The sequence below is a fragment of the Bos indicus x Bos taurus genome, chromosome 19, assembly GCF_003369695.1.
Source record: "Bos indicus x Bos taurus breed Angus x Brahman F1 hybrid chromosome 19, Bos_hybrid_MaternalHap_v2.0, whole genome shotgun sequence".
Classification (NCBI taxonomy): domain Eukaryota; kingdom Metazoa; phylum Chordata; class Mammalia; order Artiodactyla; family Bovidae; genus Bos; species Bos indicus x Bos taurus.
This window is the reverse complement of record NC_040094.1, coordinates 11,374,190-11,395,453: the sequence shown is the minus strand read 5'-3', so window position 1 is coordinate 11,395,453 and position 21,264 is coordinate 11,374,190. Positions and strand designations below refer to the sequence as shown.

At 48.5% G+C, this 21,264-nt stretch overlaps 1 protein-coding gene and 1 non-coding gene across 4 annotated transcripts in view; one reads left to right on the top strand and one right to left on the bottom strand.

Moving 5' to 3' along the window:
• The window catches only part of YPEL2 (yippee like 2), a 67,912-nt gene that overhangs the window by 24,022 nt on the left and 22,626 nt on the right, over positions 1–21,264 (bottom strand). For all 3 annotated transcript variants that reach the window (XM_027519508.1, XM_027519510.1, XM_027519511.1), the window contains one exon: positions 19,729–20,042. In XM_027519508.1, coding sequence (XP_027375309.1) covers positions 19,729–19,845 — 117 coding nt within the window. In that variant the 5' untranslated portion in view covers positions 19,846–20,042. The remainder of the gene's footprint in view (positions 1–19,728; positions 20,043–21,264) is intronic.
• TRNAE-UUC lies at positions 11,695–11,766 on the top strand. The gene has a single exon. It is a non-coding gene; the product is annotated as a tRNA-Glu (tRNA).

The window sequence follows — 21,264 nt, the reverse complement described above, 5'->3', positions numbered from 1 at the left end:
TGAAGACCCAGCAGAGCCATAAAGAAAGAAAGAAAGAATGCTGTACCTCCATAACTTTAAATCAACAAATATTGAATGTCCTAGACCTTGCGTAGCCCCAGAGGGTATAAATAGTCTGCCCCGAAGATGCTTAAACTCCAGTAGAGGGCTTTCCTCCAAGGTGAAGATGATGAAGAGGACTTGAAACAGCTGGGTTACAACCTGCCTATATGCACACCTCTTTCCCAGGGAAGGATAATAACTCAGTGAGCAGCACACCCCAAATGCTCACTACATAATAAGAAAAACAACAATATCTTATATCTCCCCTAGTTTGATACCACCTCAGGGCATTGTCTCAGGATTATCCCTGTTTTATAAGACAGCTGATGGGGACTTCCCTCGTGGTCCAGTGGTAAAGAATCTGCCAACTCATGCCAACTCATGAGCCACCCCAATGAGAAGCCACCCCAATGAGAAGCCCGTGCACAGCGACGAAGACCGAGTGCAGCCATAAATAAATAATTTTTAAAAAGATAAACTGATGAGGACAGAGCCACACCGGAAGTTAAACTCAAAAGCGGCCCCCTCTCTGGGGGCAGCTCCTTTGTGTGGCAGTGTGGGTGAGCCTTGTCTATTATATACACATCACTCCCCTACCCACTGATCTTTCCTGTTGATGGGGGCAGAGAGAGGGTGTGGGATCCTTAACAGCACTGGACAGCAACTTTGAAAGCAGAACTTGTTAGTTTTTAAACAAGGACCAGCCAGTTGGACCACCGAGTGGGTGTTCCCATGCAAATTCCAGCGCTTTCAAGTTGCTCCATGAACAGAGCCTACCCAGGACAGCAAGCCCTGTTTTTCTGCAACCAGCTCTTTGATTAGGTCTAGTGAGGGACTCAATTAGCATCATGGAAACACAGAGCAGATTTCAGAAAGGAAAGGTCAGCTGCAAGCCCTAGCATTTGCTATCAGCCATCTGCCAAGCAGGAAGTTCTACTCAGATCTATTTTTAATCATATTCCCTAGGCAAAGGCTCCTGGGAGAATGCACAGGCCAGACTTATTCCAAGAGAAACATTAAATTGCTACCTTTCTGAACACATTTTTAAACCTGTCTCTGGATACTTGGGATATCATTTTAAATATATTTTGGACACCAACTTATATACAGAGGCCCAGTTCTTGGGTTCTCTCACACTGACACCTACCTCCAAGGAGGCCATGGTTGGCCTGTATTCTCCCTTCTTGGGAAAATTCCCTGGGACTGTTCGAAGGATGGACTAATTCCACATACCATAGCAATCCCTACAACCAGGTTCCAGGTATTTGATTTGGCTGCTAATGAAGGGGGAAGCGAAGACAAAAGAGGTGGTAGTTTCAGTCCAGCGTCCACGTCCACTTCCCAGAGCAATGAGACCGGCGAAGCTAACAGGGCAGACCTCCCGGTCACTCTCATTTTTCATCTATCACTTCAGAAAGCTGAACTAACACCAGTTCCTCTGGCAGGGACTCGACCGTGACTCAAGATATGGCCTGGCTACAGAAAGGAGCAAGGTTTCAGCTCGCCTCCCAGGGACCCGGCCTGTGCCGTGGCTGGCTGGTCCGCCCAGGCGCAGGAACATTCTGTCCACTGGCTTCTTCCCCCCTCGACCCGCAGCAGCACTCGAGTCTCAGTTCCCGCCAGCCCGAGGGACGAGACGTTTCTGCGAGGCCTGGATGGGGAGTCTGGCACAGCTGTGGCAGAGAAGGTTCAAACAGGCCAGGCTTCTTCCAGCCTGTGCACACATGGAACAGAGTTTTCCTGTCTCTGGACGCTTACAGGCTTTCTGCCTCTGATTTCCAGCCGAAGGTAAAACCTAAGTGTATGTATGACTGTGCCTCAGCCAAGTCAAGTTCCCTTTGCCAACTAAGGCCAGGGGCCCCCACCCAGGGCTCACCCCATCAAACCCTGCAGTGGCGCTGAGGGGCCCAGTGTGCCCCATGACAAAGGGCACAACGGGGTCTGCCTGCTGGTTTTACCAGCCTCTCCACCCCCACCCCGCCCTCCTCTTAGGAGCTTATCTGTCAGCGAGCAGCCGATGGGAAAGCTAAGCTGAAAGGGCACCTTGGCTGTGGGATCTTTGCCTGAGAATGTGAAATAAGAGACTGGGTATTTGGGGCAACTTAACACCGGGAGGCGCCCAGCCAGAGGGCTGAGGAGGAAGGGATGGAATAGGCAGAGGTGAGCTCCACCGGAGATCTAACTCCCCTGGGCTGGGGGGTGGGGAGACAGCAGGGCTGGGAACCCAACCCAGTGAGCCTGAGCAGACATGTCCTTGAAAAGAAAAAAAAAAAAAGGCCACTGCCCAGGGTCACTCCCCCTGACCCAGTTGGACCACAAATTAATTAGGGCTTCTGAGCCCTGCTGACTCTTGAGTTCCTCTTCTTTCTGGTTTCAGGAGCAAAGGGAGTTAATCGGTAAACAGCTTAAGAAAGAAGAACTCTTATGCCCGTCTGAGGATCACTGGTGCCCTTCCTCTGCCCCTTCCCCAGTTTGCCACAACTGTGTGTGTACTGGGAACCCCAGAAACAAATGAAAAAACACCCCAAGGAAACATGGGGTGTTGGGTTTTGTCCAAGGGCTAAACCCCAGGAACAGGAAGTCACCTGGAGATTTCAGAGCCAGGCAGCCAGCCAGGGAAGGACCAAGAGAGGAGGCTGAGCTCTCAGTTCCTCTGCTAATTCAGAGCCAGAAACAGGCCTCAAGGTAGAGCTCTTAGGGGAGTGGGCTGCGGAATGAAGGGGGGCAGGGGGCAGGGGTGGGGTATGCACCCCGCCTGAATTCTAACTCTGGTTCTACCACTTCCATTTCCTAGCTGAGTCCCCTTTAGTCAACTCAGTTCGCCCAAGCCTCACCTACTTCACCTGAAAATGGAAACAAGAGGAGAAAAGGGAACCCTCCTGCACTGTTGATGGGAATGTAAGCTGGTGGAGCCACTGTGGAAAACAGTACGGAGGCTCCTTTAAAAACTAAAAAAAAGATTTGCCATATGATCCAACAATCCCAGTCCTGGGTACATATCTGGAGAAAATTCTAATTCGAAAAAATACACGCAACCCAATGTTCACGTGCGTGCTAAGTCGCTTCAACTGTGTCTGATTCTTTTCAATGCTATGGACTGTAGTCTGCCAGGCTCCTCTACCCATGGGATTTCTAGGCAAGAATACTGGAGTGGGTTGCCATGCCCTCCCTCCTGCAGGGGATCTTCCCAAACCCAGAGATTGAACCCAAAGCTCTTATGACTCCTACATTGGCAGGCAAATTCTTTATCACTAGCGTGACCTGGGAAGCCCATATTTACAATTTGAGTACTGGAGTGGGTTGCCATGCCCTCCCTCCTGCAGGGGATCTTCCCAAACCCAGAGATTGAACCCAAGGCTCTTATGACTCCTACATTGGCAACAGATTCTTTATCACTAGCGCCACCTGGGAAGCCCATATTTACAATTTGAGCCAAGACATGGAAGCAACGTAAGTGTCTGTGCCAAATGAATGAAGAAGACGTGGTTCAACGGAAGACCACTCAATCGTTAAAATATAATGAAGGGCACTACGCTAACTGAGGCAGGTCAGAGAAAGACAAATACCATGCTAATCACTTATATGTGGAATCTAAAAACATGATGCAAATAAACTATTTACAAAACAGAAATAGACTCACAGACACAGAAAACAAACGTAAGGTTACTAGAGGGTACAGTGGGTGGTAGTGAGGGAGCAGGGAGAGATAAGCTAGGAATTTGGGATTAACAGATACATACGATCTGTTATGTATGTATAACATACATATAAAATAGGTAAACAATAAGGACTTCCTATACAGCACAGAGAACTACACTCCATATCTTATAATAACCTATAATGAGGGCTTCCCTCATTCATAGCTCAGTTGGTAAAGAATCTGCCTGCAATTCAGGAGACTCTGGTTAGATTCCTGGGTCGGGAAGATCCCCTGGAGAAGGAAATGGCAATCCACTCTAGTATTCTTGCCTGGAAAATCCCATGGACAGAGAAGCCTGGTGGGCTACAGTCCATGGGGTCGCAAGAGTCGGACACGACTTAGTGACTAAACCATTACCACCAAATAACAAGGACTTAGCACAGTAATATATATTGAGTATAGATACTCAATATCTTACAATAACCTATAATCGAGTGAAAGTGTTAGTGGCTCAGTCGTCTCCGACTCTTTAGCCCAAATAGAGTACCTCCTTAAACCTGGTGTCCTAGGAGACTTGTTTCCTTCCCCTAGTAGAGGCTTCCCAGTGACATTCAGACCTACAGAATAGGAATCTCGGGGACCTGGAGACCAGCCATTTTATCCCAGGTTATTCTGATGTACTCTCTGACTTGGGAATCACTGCCCAAGCATCTCCACTTTCCAAAGCCAGTTTCAATTACTCTCAGGCCAAAGACATGAAGGTTGTAGAAGCCACTTAATCTCCTCCTTCACTTTTCCCTGGCCTAAACCTCAAAACTACATACACCAAAGTCATCTGATTTCTGCAACTCGGTTCTCCCTTGAAAGTAATAGGAAAAAATCCATACATGCAGGCTGCAACTGCCTGCTTATGATGACTCAGTGAGTGAGCTCAAGAAGCTAGAGTTCACATGAAAGGAAGCATCTCACCCAGCGAACCAGATAACCCAGGTCCCAGAGTTCTTTGAGAGGCCTTCATCTCAGAGTCACGGGTGCTGGGTGTTGGCCAGTGATTTATCTGGATGTCGTTTAGCTGACAGCATCGCCAAGAATGGTCTGAGCCTGGTTATTAATTACAGCCACTGGCTTAATTATCAGCACTTATTAACTTTATACAATATCAACATTCCTCTTCACACAAAGCTCATAGGCATACAGTTTAGAGCAGTTAGAGGGAAGCTGAGTGGAACCAAAGGCTATTACTCCCTTGCTTGGAAACTATCCATGGCTCCCAGAGCATGCAGCATGCAGAATTGCATCTCAACTTCCCTGGCCTTCTGGGCCCATGTGATCCACCCATGCTGACTTCCTGCTTCCCTCTACCTGCCCTCTCTGCCTCTTACCTGAGGTCCTATAGGCTGGATCTCCTCTGCAAAGTCTCTATGCCTCCACTGGAAATGGACTCCCCTTCCTTGTTCACTTAGTAAACACTCATCTTGCTCTCTGCCCCTGTAAGCAGCCTAAATAATCACCTATTCAAAGCCTGTGTTTCACTACATCCTGTAATAGTTAACTTGTTTCTTTTTGCCCACTAGATCATGAGCTGCTTCAGGGCAAGAATTTTATTGTGTCCAATTCTGCATCCCCAGTGCCTCATACAGTAGTACTCAGGACACGCTGAATGGTCAGAGAGGTCATGTGCCTTATCCAAGGCCACATTCAACATTCAGTGGCAAAGCCAGGCCCTAGGGCGGAGGCGCCCGACTCTTCATTCAGGGCTCGTAAGGTGGTGCCAATGACTCGCCACCCACAGGGCCCCACACTGTTCTCCCATGGAAGTGATGAGACTGAAACTACGGGCACTGTCTGGCTCGGGCACCGTGTAACCAGCACGCTAGATGGCTGAGGCTGCAGTTTGGCCCGTGCAGAGGAATTCTCTGGCACCAATCAGACCACGCCACTGAACAGCGTCCATCAACTCCTGTACTATCCCTACCAAACGGAGCCCCCTGTTGATCTGGAACACCTCCTGAAATCACAGTGACCCATTTTTCCAACACCGATCTCATAACAGTCATTCCAATCATCAACTCAGGGGTCAGCAAACAATCCTCTAGGGCCAAATGGGGCCCCTCACCTGTCTTGTAAATAAAGTGCTACCGGAACACAGGCTGACTCGTTTATGTATTTTCTAAGACTGCAGAGTTGAGGGGCTTCCCAGGTGGCGCTAGTGGTAAAGAAGCTGCCTGCCAATGCAGGAGACATAAGAGACACGGGTTCAATACCTGGGTTGGGAAGATCCCCTGGAGAAGGAAATGGCAAACCACTCCAGTATTCTTGCCTGGAGAATCCCATCAACAGAGGAACCTGGTGGGTTACAGTCCACAGTGTCACAAAGAGTCGGCCACGACTGAAGCGACTTGGCTTGCGCACACGTAGAGCTGAGACCATACGGCCTGCAAAGCCTTAAATATGTATTATCTGGCCCTTACAGGAAAAGTTTTGCTGACCCCTGATCTAGCTGAAGGAACAGGGAATGAAGACTCCAAACAGGCCCGCCCTGCTACCAAGAGACTGGCTGCCCCTACTCTGGAAGTCAGTGGACCAGACTGGCTTTTGCATGATGTCATTGCTTTTTTTAGCTCTGGTTCCAGGCCTGGGATCCAGGAGGAGATTTTCCCTATCAGAGACACACACAGGGGCCCGGGGCACCCAAGCACATGACCTGGCTTGGTTTAATGGTGCTCAAGCAATGTTTATTAAATAAACAGACAAACAAAGGCTTGTGGAGTCCAGCTAGTCCGGGCCCCTAACCCTGAACAAAGGTCGACCCTCCCTCCCGTCAGTTTCAAGGTGACTAGTCACACAGGTGTCTGGCAGCAGCCTGGTGACCTAGATTTGTCAGACCTTATCTTATCAGCTTTCCTTCCTTCCTTACCCAGCACCTGCCCCCACAGTGCCCAGGGCAGCCTGGCCTGGTGTTTTTATAGAGAAGGAGAGAGACTGGGAGGACCTCTCGCCTTCCCCACAGATATACTTTGTTTTTCTTTCTCCTGCAAAGGGGAGGACCAAGATATACGGAGACTTGGAGCTTAGAGGAGCTCCGGGAAGTCTGGTTTTTCTCACTTCCTCTCCCCTTGGGTTTCCTGGGTGAATCTGTCTGGGATGGACCTCAAAGGACTCCTCAGAGCCCCGCCTGCCAAGTGGCACGTCTGACACGTACAGGGGAGGCACCAGCTGTGGGTGAAGCGAGCAAGGCAGCCACCACCCCAGGGCGAGAGAGAGGCCTGATCCTGAGAGCAGACATTCCTCCCACGACACATGATAACGCCAGGTCTGGTTCACCGGCCACCTCATACTGCCCGTGAGAGCCCAAGCAGCAGTTTTACAGCTCGGGTCCACACTGCAGGGGGGAAGCGGGGGCAATCGGAAGGCGAGCTGGACACATTTGGCATCTCCTGAAAACCAGGCAAACGGGACAGAAGGTGATATGGAAATGTTGGCTGCTCAGCTGCTCTGGACAACCCTCAGGACAGAGATCCCCACTTGTCCTGCTACCGGCTGCTTCTTCAGATGGTGGGCTTGTTAGGAACCAAAGGATTCTGGGTGCCAGCTGGGTGAGGGCAAGGCATACGTCTACATGCCACTGTCTCTCCAATATCTAACAGGTCAGAGGAGCTCACTGAACTCGAAACCGGCAGGGCTTAGGACAGGAGGTTTCACACCGAGACCTTTTGTTTTTCTGTGTGTGCTCGGCCGTGTCCGACTCTTTGCGACCCTATGGACCACAGCCCGTCAGGCTCCTCTGTCCATGAGATTCTCCAGGCAAGAATCCTGGAGTTGGCTTGCCATTTCCCCAGCCGGGGCATATGCTTCTCTGAGCACGTCATTCATCTGTAAGAGCTGAAGTTACAGAGAAGGCTCTTGGTGGAACCAGTCCTAACAGGGAAGAAAAGGAATTTCCTGGGCCCTCCAAAGGTAGATGATTTCCCTTTTGACAACTGTAAACTGTCCCTTCAACAACCCAAAGGTGTTAGGCGTGAGGGGTAGGGGAGAGTCAGGGCCACCTGCGCTGTCCCCTGTCATCACTGTGGTCTGGAGTGGAGGGAGGTGATGCACCGATGAGATGTTGTTTTTTGCAGCAGCTGGCAGAGCTGTCTCCTCCTCTCTTCCTCCCCACCTCCTCCTCCTCTGAGTCACTGTCCAGCCACCAGCAATAGGCAGGGAGGGGAGGGAATCCGGAGCTGAGGTTCTCCTTGGCAAGACAGCCCTAACCCCAGAGATAATACTCTAGGTCACCAGGTCAAATCCTCCCTCGGGAGCTGGCTGAGTGCTTTGGAAAAAAAAGGTACCAGAGATGCTTTTCTTGGTTTTGTTTTTGAAAGATAAGAAAAACAGCATCTCGCCCTACCCCCACCGTGAAGCATCACAAGGTGAACCAAACTGATGAGCAGTTCTGAGCTGCTGCTCACACATGGAGGCCCCGAATTCTCTCCCAGCTGCCTGGGCTGCTGCTGTTACCGTGGTAGTTCGAGGTCTCTGAAACTGCCTGATGTGTGGTTCACAGGCAAAATCACACCACCGCACAGACTGGAGGGGAAGGGGGCAGGGGGCTGGTTTTTCTGTTTAAACTCTAGAGAGGACTCCCAGCTACCTGCAGGTAAACCCCACCAAGGGCAGGATGGAAGCTGCTGCTGCGGCTGTCAGCCCAGCACTGTGACAGGACCTGCATCTCTGTGAGTGCCACTTTCTGTTTGGTTTTTGCTTAGGGCTTCCCTGGTGCCTCAGGGGGTAAAGAATCTGCCTGCAATGCTGGAGACTGGGTTCTATCTCTGGGTCTCAGAGTTTTCCCCTGCAGGAGGAAATGGCAACCCACCCCAGGATTCTTGCCTGGGAAATCCCATGGACAGAAGAGCCTGGCAGGCTAGAGTCCACAGGGTGGCAAAGAGTGGGACACCACTGAGCAATTAACGCTTTCACTTTGCTTAGTGATGTGCAGATAACAACATTTACCGAGCATTTCTGATAGGTCAGGCACCATGAGAAGTACTTTATACTGATCACCTCACTTAAAGTCCACAAATCAATCTTAGAGACATCTAAGATGAACATGATTCCCATTTTTCCCAATGAAAGCACCGAAACACGCAGGAGTTGCTTAGCTGCAAAACTATTTAGGTGAGGAGGCCAGGTTTGGACCTGGGTAGCCTGACTCAACGGAGAAGGCAATGGCACCCCACTCCAGTACTCTTGCTTGGAAAATCCCATGGACGGAGGAGCCTGGTAGGCTGCAGTCCACGGGGTCGCTAAGTCAGACACGACAGAGCGACTTCACTTTCACTTTTCACCTTCCTGCATTGGAGAAGGAAATGGCAACCCACTCCAGTGTTCTTGCCTGGAGAATCCCAGGGACAGGGGAGCCTGATGGGCTGCCGTCATGGGGTCACACAGAGTCGCACATGACTGAAGCGACTTAGCAGGAGCAGCAGCAGCCTCACTCAAATATTACACTGTTAACCACTGAGTTATGTTGCCTCGCATCATCTGCTGCTGCTATCTTATTAACAGAATCAGAGGATGGGGAAGGTGGAAGGAAACTTCTGATCTAATGCCTCGTTTGGATGGATGAAGGAAAAGGAGAGCCTGAGAGAACAGTCTTGCCCGAGATCACACAGCCTGATCCTGTCCTTCTCCCCCTGCCAGCGCTCTCTTCCAGGGCTGCCTCTAGCATTTTCGAGCGCCCGTTATGTGGAAGGTGGTAGGTGGTGTGTGTGTGGCGGGGAGGAGGTGGCAAAGTGCAGAGCCAAGAGGCACTCAGTTTCTCTGGGCCTTGGTTTCCTAACCTGATGAGTAGAACTAGAAACACCCCAGTTCGAAGCCTCTAATACTCGGAGAGTCTATGACTTCAAGTCATTTAGAATCTTATTAGGAAACCAGAGGATTACACATAAAAGTACAGGTAACCACAAAAATATAGACCATATTATTACAAGACAGTCATGAGTAATTGCTGAATGAACAACCAGGCAGTGAGTACTACTGATGTTCAGTGGAGGGAGAGGATCCTGTAGTCCAGGAGGACATCCTAGAAAATACTTAAGCTGGTATTCAAGAATGAGCAGACATTAGAGAAAAAGAAGGATTCTCCAGGCAAGAAAAATGACAGGAGGGGAAGAGGAACAGGATTGACCACCAATATTAGCAAGACCCAGAAAACAGTCAGTGCCAAGGGAGCTACCTAGGTCAAACCTAGGTCAAGAGGGCATAGACCCATCTAGACCTGTATCCCATTTTGGACTACGCCATCGCCTTAGGCAAGTCACTTAATTCCCACCTTGAAGGACTGTTGTAAAGTAAGGAGTCCCAAGCACATGATAGATCTTCAATAAATAATAGTTAACAGCAACAATGCAGATTTTCCATCCTGTGTTTTTTTAGGTCACCAACCTCATCTGTAACATTCTTGTGCCCTCCCAGTGAGCCTTACATTTCCATGCACCCCAGAGATCACATGCTCCCTGAATGTTGTGATCTTTGTAGGCTTCTTCTCCCTATCCCTAGCACCCAGCCTAGGCCTGGCATGTCATCTGAAACACAAAAAATATTACTGAAGTGAACAATCAGCATATGATGGTGGATTCCAGTCAGGTCCCCAAATACAAACAACCAAAGAAGCAATGGTGTAGCTTTACCATTCCAGAGACCTCGGGAGAGTGGGTGCTCCAACAAAAAACATGGGGATGGGGTTCTGCATCCACCGCCTGCTTCCCAGGGAAGAGTGCCCTGGTGAAAAGAGTTTGGATTTTCACGAGGAACAAAGCTTGCTACCACGGGTGTCCTTCCTGAAGGCCAACACACAAATGCACAAACCAATCTTAGGACTGGAACCTTACAGGCATCTGCAAACCACAGAGTTAATTTTCAGGGTACGCCTCATAGCTCAAGTCAACATTTCCTTTTGGTATTTAAAGCAACCACATAGAAAGGACGGCACTTGAGCAGATTTGTGCTCCAGCTGCCTGCAGTCTGCAGCAAACAACACAAGATGATTCACTCGACTTGATCTCCAGCAGCTCCTTTCATAATAAATTGGTGAGCAATTCTGCTTATGCCCAGATCATTAATTTTCACAGAGTGTAGGACAGGTCTGCCTTCCATCCAAAGAGGGTGACTTCCTGAACTCAATTCCTCTTGTTTGTGGCTATAAATGATAGGGCGAATTTTTCTAAGCCCTAGAATGCTTACAGCTCTTTCGCAAGCAGTGGTCAACAGTCTGCACCGGATGATCGCCACATGCACGAACCGCCTGCAGACCACTGCGTGTGCATGCGTTTTCCCATGTCTGGTTTCCTCTTCAGCAGTTGAGCTACGACACCGTGATATCTGCCACCTGAAAGCCAGGCTCTGGTCACGGCGTTACTTGCTCAAAAGCCTTCAGTGGCACCCAACTGCCAGCAGAATAAACTCCCAACTTCTCCCAACAACCTGGCTTCAATCCGTATTCACACAGTTCCTCACTATGTTACCCAAAAGGATGGCTCCTCCCCCACATGCAGGGCCTTCACTTCTTTGTTCATGACGCTCCTTTTACGAGTCCCTCCCCATCAACTTCCACACATCTAAGTTCTTGCTTCATGGGACGTTTCAGTGTCACTCCTACCAAGTCTTCCCAGAACTTATAGACCTCAAGGGGTTTTTTGACCAAGGATCCTTTGAGAACCTAATGAAAGCAATGGAACCCTCCCTAGAAAAATATACACATATGCAGAATTAAACATACAATTTCAGGGACCCTTTGAAGTCAGTCCAGAGACCCCAGATGTAGAGCCCCTTATTCTGTCTTTCTCTGAGAGAACTAACAAGTTATTTGCACAGATATTCACTGGAAATTGGCCAGTATTTAAGAGCTGTGCCAGGGGCTAGAGACGCAAAGATGACATCACAATCATCTCCATGAGTAGTTCATAGGCTACTGGGAGATATGAATCATTACACTATGATAAATGCTTTAAGATAAACATAAGGTGTGGGATTCCCTGGTGGTCCAGTGGTTACGACGTGGCACTTTCACTGCTGGTGCCCAGGTTCAATCCCTGGTCAGGGAGCTAATGTACCATAAGCTTTGAGGCACAGCCAAAAGATGAGAGAGAGAGACAGCACCTAAGATAAACATAAGGTGAAACACAGTTATTCTACTGTATCTGAAGGGGATTGGTCCACCTCACAGATCAAAAAAATCCACCTCACAGATCAAAATTCAAGGACGCTGAAGTCCCTTATATAAAAATGGCATAGTATTTGCATATAAACTAGTAGATTCAAGTTGGAACCTATGATAAGGAGTTTGGGGACTTCTCTGGTGGTCCAGTGGTTAAGAATTTACCTTCCAATGCAGGGGACATAGGTTCAATCCCTGGTTGGGGAGCCAAGATCCCATGTGCCTTGTGGCCAAAAAAATAAAATGTAAAACAGAAGCAATATTGTGACAAATTCAGTAACGACTCTAAGGATCTTCCAGACCCAGGAATTGAACCAGGGTCTCCTGCATTATAGGAGGATTCTTTACTGAGCTATGAGCCACCAGGGAAGCCCTCTCTCTATATATAATTCATTAAAATTGTTCTAAGGGAAAAAAAGTGGGGGGGGAGTGAATGACTTATCTGCCTGCCAATGCAGGTTCACTCCCTGGATTGGGAAGACTCCCTGGAGTAGGAAATGGCAACCCATTCCAGTATTCTTGCTTTGAAAATTCCATGGACAGAGGAGCCTGCAGGCTCTAGTCCATGAGGTCACAAAGAGTTGGACATGTGCACACATGCGCATGCACACACGCACACACACATACACACCCCATAACTAGTACCGTGCGTCACCACCCCACAATACATATTTCATATTCATGCAATAACAGAACACAGCCAATGAAACAGATGACCAACTTACAGGCACAGCCCCCACCGCCATCACCCACGTGTACCAGAGGCCTCTGATATCCAGTGAAGGTGGTCCCAACTCTGAACAATTATGCTATACAAATTATACCAGCCTAACTTATTATTTATCTTACCCTGAATTGATTCAATCTCTGCCTCATGGGGAGAAGATACCGTAAGAGATTATATTTTACAATCTCTTTTCACCGAGAAACACTATAACCACATTCCTTTGTTTGGAGATTTGCTGTATAGACATGGTTCACCTGTCACCCCTTCCTGGGTGGTCAACAGCTCATCTGCAACTCCACCCCCACCCCACACCTCTCCGCCCCCCCCACCCCCCCACCAAGTACTAACACTTCATTAGCAGGAGATTAGCGCTTTCAAAGATCAAACAGTTGAGCAAAAGAAGTTTTAGGTTGCATATGTGATTCTCTTTGCAAAAGCAAAATTGATTGTGTCTTTAAACTGGGGTATTGGTGTATGCTGGAACACTTCCATAACTTATCACTTCTGCCTTTACCGGGCCTCAGAAACGCTCTTTAGGAAACTGACAAACATATGACGGTGTTTTGCAAACATTGCAAAACAAGCAAAGGCACCTGCTATTTGGCGTGGGTCCCGAAATGGCGATTGTTCTCAACCTTTTGTTTCTTAAAACCCATCAATCACTCTGGTCCTGGGTCTCCAAGATTTTAGGAACAAAAAAAGGACACTTTTAATGAGATAGACATTTACATGTTTATATGCAATCTGCCTTTTTCCCCTCCTGCTAGAATGAAAAATAAATTTTACTAATTTTTTTTTTTTGTAAAAAATGACTGTCATCACTGGATACCAAAACCGCTCAACTAATAAAATTACAATTTGACGTATTTTGCAAATTGGGTAAGCTCACAGAATTATCTTCAAGACCCATGTCTTATTGCATGTGTTCTTTAGGAATTATGCCATTTAATGTGACATAGCAGTCGTTAATACAACTAATGCAATCCAATGCTCATTATAGCATTTTCCAGGGTACTTAGAGAAAAAGAAATGTGTAGTTTTTGTTTTTTTTTTTAGAAATTCTGTTCCTGTATTTATTTTTCACATGAGGTTTTCAGGACAAAAATAACTGCATTAACATTTTGGAGAGTTCATTTTATTACATGTTGAAGACAAGCTGGCGGGTAGTGGGAATGAAGAGAGACATGTCCTTGACAGGTAGAGTTGACAGGACTGGACGGTACCCCGCTTTCGTCCACAATCTCTAAGTCGTCATTGTGTTGGTGGTACAAGACTTTTGTGGAGTCACGGGTGTAGAACGCTAGAGCTGAGAAGCCGCGGTGGGTGAGTGGGCCTCTCAGCTGCCACCAGGTCAATACAAGACTTCAGAGCATCTTCCTCCCTGCCACTTTTCTCACAGTGATGTTGCATTTAGTGTCTAGGCAGGAAGGAAAAACCCAAAGGCCACCACTGTGAGCCCAAAGGAACCCCACAGGGAACAAAAAGAACCTGCCTCCTAATTAGGCTGCAGCCTCACACAAGGAGGCCCAGCTGCTCACATGCAGAGCAGTGGAGTGGGTGAGGTGGAGACTGGGCTGGTCATGGAGTTACCAGCCTCCGACACCTTCCCTCTAAGGACCCAGGGCGCTTAGAGCAACCTGTGTCCTGGAATGAAGCCAACATGCCCAAAGTGGGTTCACGGGAGATTAGTCCAATTCACCGTTCTTAAGTGGCCTCCTTGCCAGGCCATCCAAGGGCTAGCAGGAAAGAGGTGAGGGAAGGACAAAAGACAGTTTTTCAGGAAAGGCTTTGTGAAGATCCAGGTTGCCAGAATAGACAGTATCCACTGAAGTGAGCATTAGATTGTTTTCGCTGGGGGCAACTGCTCTGATGGAAACTATTATTATTTTATAACCAAAGTGTATTCTTATACTGTGACTTGCACCATTAAGTGAGAAACAACAGCATGAGCAATTCCTCGTGCCAACTCAAAATACCTATGAGTGCAAACACTTCAGCATTTAGACCACAACACCCCCTAAGAAAGCAATTGTAGGAGGCCTCAGCACATTCCCTAGATAGCTCTGTCATCGATTCAAAAAGCAGCACCCCCTCCCGGCACCCCCCTCATCCCCAGCATCCTACAGAGCAAATGCTGTTACCTTTCTGCCAACACACACAGCTTTGCTGTCCTCTTCTTAGCCTTGCAAATCCAACTCCTGTGCTCCACGTTCTAAAGCGAAACTATCTTGGTATAAAGTCAATTTGCTTAGTGTCAGGCAGGAACAATCCTGTCCACCCGTCTCCTTGCCTTTTTGGTTTTTTTTTTTTTGGACATCAAGGCCAAGAGAAGCCAAGGGACAACTTTATATTTGCATAGAGCTTTGTGATTTGCAAACCACCCACACATCCATGATCTCATCCAGTCTCGTAACAACCCAATGAGGTAAACCTGCTCCCTCGATACTCAAATAAGGTAGGGCTACCTCCTAGGGCTGTTAGGGCCATGGCATGTAGTAAGTTCGCAGCAAGCACTAACTACTTGCCATAGACACAGCAAATATTACTCATTTTATGGGTGAGAAATTGAGACTCAGAGGTTGGACAGCTGATTCCAGGCAATGAGCCCTCTAGGAATCTAGAGAGAGCTGGGAAGACAGAAAGCCTAGTGCAGGGTCTTTCCACCACCGTATCAATACGGACCCTAACTGTTTAAAACCTGACAACTACACGTCTCCATGGAGGCTTAGCTATGTTGATAAGAAGGAAGCCTGAAGTCCCGATTCTGTTCCCAGCTCTCTGCTAGCCCCGGAGCCTTAGTTCTCTGTACCTTTATGTCGCCTTCTCCATAATGAAGGCAGACTCACTTAAAACAAAACAAAAACCCAAACAATGGAACCTCAAGCTTCCAGATGAAAGGCTCTATTACAAGGACAAAGTATCATTTAATTACACTGCTGCTCCAGTTAGTTGCTTCCCAGCTCCTAACTCCCACTGGGTGGATTCTGAAACTGCATAGGAGATTATGTCAAGAGGGGAGAACAGGAGAAACATTCTCTCCCTGAACTTTCTTAAATGGAAGAGAGAAACAAAATGAAAAGAAAGGCCTATTTTCCAGGGAGGGGGCTGGGGCAATGATCTTTCCATTAAGCGGACTTGCATAAGAAATCTATAGATTATTTAACACCGGGGGTGGCTGTGGAATGAAATAAAGGAATCTTTGTGCGATGCCAGCCACAGTTCCCTCGCTCTCCCCGCAGTCAGGAATTTAACCCAGCTCTTTAAATCATCAAGCTCCAATGCGCCCCATCTGTGCATCGGTTGTAACCAATGAAACTGAAGCCTGTGCTGACTTTGGCCTGGACTTGTGAAGGAGGCTTTCTGCCCCAAAACAGGGCAGGAAGGAGGACATCAAGTCTTTTTTTGCTCATCACTTGTTTTCTCCCAAGGCTCAACAAGAGCCATCCATCTGTTTATTTGATCATTTATTGAGCTCTTGACGTGGGCCAGGTTCTGACCCAGAGATACAAAGCTCGTAGGATACGGCTTCAGGAGGAAACGGACGTGTAAGAGCTCCTGGGAGAGAGGGAAGGAGGTAAAGAAAAATGATAGTCCAGTGGTTAAGACTCTATGCTTCAGAAATGCAGGGGTTATGGGTTCAACCCCTGGTCGGGGAACTAAGATCCCATAATAGTGTGCAGCATGGCCAAAAAAAGAAAAATGGATGCTCCTGGCTGAGGCACAGAGGCCTGAAATACCCCCATCTGCATATCCAGGGAAATGCTGCTGGATATGCCAAGAGGTTAGAACGTTATGCAAGGAACTCTACGTCTAAAGCTAGGCTCTGCCAGATCATCTAAGGCCACAAAAAAAGTTAGTGAGACTGCAGGTATGTGCAAGTAAGGCTTTGAAGGTTGAACTTTTCTAACTTCAGGATTTTAAGCAGAGGACGTGCAACACCTGATTTACACTTTGAAAAGATCCTTGTGACTCTTGGAAATGTGCTGTAAGATGCATGAGTCAAAGTAAGGAGACCAGTTAAAGAGCTCATTGCTGGAGTCCAGACAAGGGAAGATGGTGAAAACTGGCCAGATTTGAAATATATTTTTTGAGGGCAGAGCTAACAGGACTTACCTGTGGATTAGATATGGGGACTGAGTGCAGGGGGAGGGGGGAAAGGGGGGCAGTAGTAAGACAGGAATCAACGATGACCCTTTGGCTTAAAACTCAGCATTCAGAAAGCTAAGATCATGGCATCTGGTCCCATCACTTCATGGCAAATAGATGGGGAGACAACGGAAACTGACAGACTTTATTTTTGGGGGGCTCCAAAATCACTGCAGATGGTGACTGCAGCCATGAAATTAAAAGACACTTGCTCCTTGGAAGAAAAGCTATGACCAACCTAGACAGCATATTAAAAAGCAGAGACATTACTTTGCCATCAAAAGTCCGTCTAGTCAAAGCTGTGGTTTTTCCAGTAGTCACGTATGGATGTGAGAGTTAGACTATACAGAAAGCTGAGCACCAAAGAATTGATGCTTTTGAACTGTGCTGTTCGAGAAGACTCTTGAGAGTCCCTTGGACTGCAAGATCCAACCAGTCCATCCTAAAGGAAATCAGTCCTGAATATTCATTCAAAGGACTGATGCTGAAGCTGAAACTCCAATACTTTGGCCACCTGATGGGAAGAACTGACTCACTGGAAAAGACCCTGATGCTGGGAAAGACTGAAAGCAGGAGGAGAAGGGGACGACAAAGGATGAGATGGTTGGATGGCATCACTGACTCTATGGACATGAGTTTAAGTAAACTCTGGGAGTTGGTGATGGACAGGGAAGCCTAGTGTGCTGCAGTCCATGGGGTTGCAAAGAGTCAGACACAACTGAGTGACTGAATTGAACTAGAACATTAAGCCAGGAACCCTAACTCTAAAGCTAAGCTCTGCCAGATCATCTAAGGCCATGTGCACTAGGCCAAAGAGGTAAGACATCAACTCTGAAGGCCATTACCACCCCCACAGACTCCCTTCTGCTCACCTTACAAGGCCTAGCTCAAATTTCTTCCAGAAATTCTTTCAGAACACGCTCAAAGTCATTGCCCTCTCTTGTTTGAGAACTCAAAACTTGAGTTCTTGGACAACTTGTATGCGTCTCAACTTCTCCATCCATATATGACTGGCATCCCCTACCTCAAAGGCGTCTTAGGAGGCATGAGTGAGATAGTATTATACAGTGTTAGGCAGCAGTCCTTTGTACTCTGAAGGTACCTACATGGTTTATGGTTACCTCCATTTCTTAGGACACACAGCACCTCTCCCTGAAGTTAAAAAGACATCTTGGCTTCCGCTTTCTCTGGAGACTTCCAGGGACAGGACAACTCACATGTTTTTTCCCCTCCAAGCTTGCAAGCCCCCTTCCAAAGCAAAGAGGACTGACTACCTCTCTCTCCTCTCACTGACACAGCCTCCCTGCATCCAAACCTCCAGACTCAGGGGGTTCCCAGAAGATCCAAGAGGAATCTGGGAGGAGATGAGCCGGTTGACAGGGGAGGAAGCTGTAGGCTGGCTGGAACATGAGGGGCACCGAGGAGCGTGAGCAGCAGAGACCTAGAGGAGGGCAGGTGGGCCCGGGGCCTGGCCTCCGAGGTTCCAGCTCTGGGGTGACCCCAGAGCCTGGGAGGGGCCTCGGAGGAGCAGTTCCAGCCGCAGTCTTGACCTGAGGATCGCTGCCACCAGACGCGGCTGTTGGAGCGGCTCCTCCGCTTCCTGTCAGGCCGGCCAGCTGAACGGCACCGCTAAGAGCCTGCCGGACCTCCCTCCCTCTGGCGGTGGCTACCGAGCCAGAGGCGGGAGAGGGGCGCCATCTTTTCTAGTACTTCTTGGAAACAGATCAAGAACACTGTTTTTTGTTTTTTTTTTTTCTTTTTACTTAGTCTGAGTTAGCATAAAAGTTTTTCTCTTTTTTTACTTCAACGATATGAAGTCTATATTCTAAAAGTGTCAAAGTGAAAGTGGTGTCTGACTCTGCAACCCTGTGGACTGCAGCCCACCAGGCTCCTCTGTTCATGGAATTTTTCAGGCAAGAACACCGGAGTGGGTAGCCATTCCCAAAGAATGCTTTTTTTTTTAATTAGAGGATAATTACTTTACAAAATTGTGACGGCTTTTGCCACACATCAACATGTAGGAGCATGAGGGACACGTATGTCCCCTTCCTCTTGAACCCTCCTCACACCTCCCTGTGCACCCCACCTCTCGAGGTTCCCACAGAGCACTGGCTTTGGAGTCCCTGCCTCATACACAGATACAGCTCCCACGGGCCACCTACAAAGAGACAAGTCCCCCTGAGCTCCTCTTCCTTTTTATGCAGCCTAGCAAAGCTGTTTCTCCTCCCTTGGGAACATAGAGCCAGGAGGGAGGGAGCACCCTTAAGAATGCTGCTTGCAGGAGCTGGGGACTGGACCACCACTGGGAGACTCGGCTGTTTGTTATGAATAATAATCCCCCACCCCAGCTTTAGGGAGCAGTTGCCAAGGCTCCTCAGGGAAAACGGAGTTCCCGTCTTTCTTCTGATTGTGACCAAATGTCATACCATGTTACCTCATGTAGAAGCCCTACAGGGACCACAAACCAGTGGGTCAGCTCTTCACCAAGCCACTTGTGATTCACCCAAAGGTCACCCACTTTAGTAACTAAATCATCTGGTAACCATCCCGGGGAGCTTAAAAGGCAATATTCCCTCTCTCAGCCATTAACTGCCCCTACCTTTCTCTCTCCTACCTACCACCTTTCTTAGAAGTCCTTTCCAAGCAGGCAGCCCCTTACATTGAGTTCATCTGCCAACCCAGGCCAGGCCACCTGGGTGAAAGGCTTCAATCACTCCTTGGCCCCTCTCCCCACGACCTGGGGATGTCAACAGCAATGACACCCACTTTCCAAAGTTACAGATTAAACTAGTACTGTATCCCCCCAACTCCGAGTTCTTTCTTAGTTTTGAGTGAGACAGCCATGCAGATCCGCCCTCCCTGGACAAAAGAAGGAATACAAACGTCCCGGGCCCTTTGGGAGAGCTTGTCCACGTCTGCAAACCCAGAAGCGCCCTCCCCCGAGGTCGGCAAGGAGGGCCTGCAGCGAACATGTACCTTGGAAATAAGTTCATCGTGATTGGCCAAGTGGGCTCTGCAGTGAATGCAGCTGTAGGTGCGGTGGCAAGAAGGCAGATAAGCCTGGAAAGTCTTGGATCTGGTCATCTTCACCATTGGCGCTGCTGAGCCGGGGGTGAACTCTGGGGTGGCCCACGAGGCACTCCCACAGGACGGGTCGCACGGGAAACACCGGAAGACGCAGGTAAAGGCCGTGGTTTGGCGGGGGGTGGGTGTGCGGCAGGCTCCACACACTGGTGATGTCTTCAGAGGAAGGACCCTCAAGCAGAGGTCTCGGGCTGGTTCTCAGCAGCCTGCAGGGCCAAGATAAGCGAATATCATTAGCTAGATGGAGCTGGGCTTCCTGCAAAGCCAGTAGAGTCCAACTGCCACCCGAGAGAGGGCAACATTTACAGCATAAACTGATCCCCCTTCTGTGTTCTTACACTGTGCCAAGATGCCCAATGAGTTAGAAAGAAACCAGTGGAGATCCCACTGTTGCTGCAGTTCTAGAGCTGGAGATTCAGTGTCGCCTCAGGGTAATCCCTGTCAACGACCAGCAAACTGGCACGATCACCACCCCCAGGAACCTCTAGACACGGTGGTCCTTTAGTCGCTACATTGTGTCCGACTCTTTTGCAACCCCATGGACTGTAGCCTGCGGGGATCCTCTGTCCATGGGATTTCCCAGGCAAGAACACTGGAATGGGTTGTCATTTCCTTTCTCCAGGGGATCTTCCCGACCCAGGGATCAAACCTGCATCTCCTGCATTGTGGGCAAATTCTTTGCTGCTGAGCTATGAGGGAAAACTCACAGCTCTAGAAAAGGCCAGGCTTAAAGATATGCCACCTACAGCCCCAGGAGAGGACCCCTGGGGTCCTGTTTTCCCGATCCAACCAAGATAAATGACTTTCCTGCAGTCAACAATCACAACGGATTTGTATTCATCTCCAAATACTAGAAGTCCTCCAGCAGTTGAAATCACCATCTGAAGAGGCAACAAACCCCAAGTCTCTTTTGCGTATAAAGGAAACACAGGATATAAAGGATCAAGCTCCCGACCAAGAGAATCCCTCATGGCCAGGCAGTCCTTTTGAGAAATGATTCTTGTTGTAATATAAGGGCTTCCCTGGTGGCTCAGATGGGAAAGCATCTGCCTGTAATGCAGGAGACCCAGGTTCAATCTGGGTTGGGAAGATCCCCTGGAGAAGGAAATGGCAACCCACTCCAGTATTCTTGCTTGGAGAATTCCATGGATTGAGGAGCCTGGTAGGCTACAGTCCACGGGGTCACAAAGAGTCGGGCATGACTGAGCGACTTCACTTCGCTTTGCTTCTCTTTGTAATACCTTGCCCAGAAGGAGATGCTCAGCGCATTTGTTTTTAAGTAAGTAAAATGAAGACAACTAATGGCAGAATCAGACTCCTGCATCTCAAATTCACAATAACAGTGAATCTGACCAGAATTTCTCTTCCAACACTTAAACTTTCCATTACTCACCCCACAGTACCAAGCATTTCTCCTACCAAAGCCTC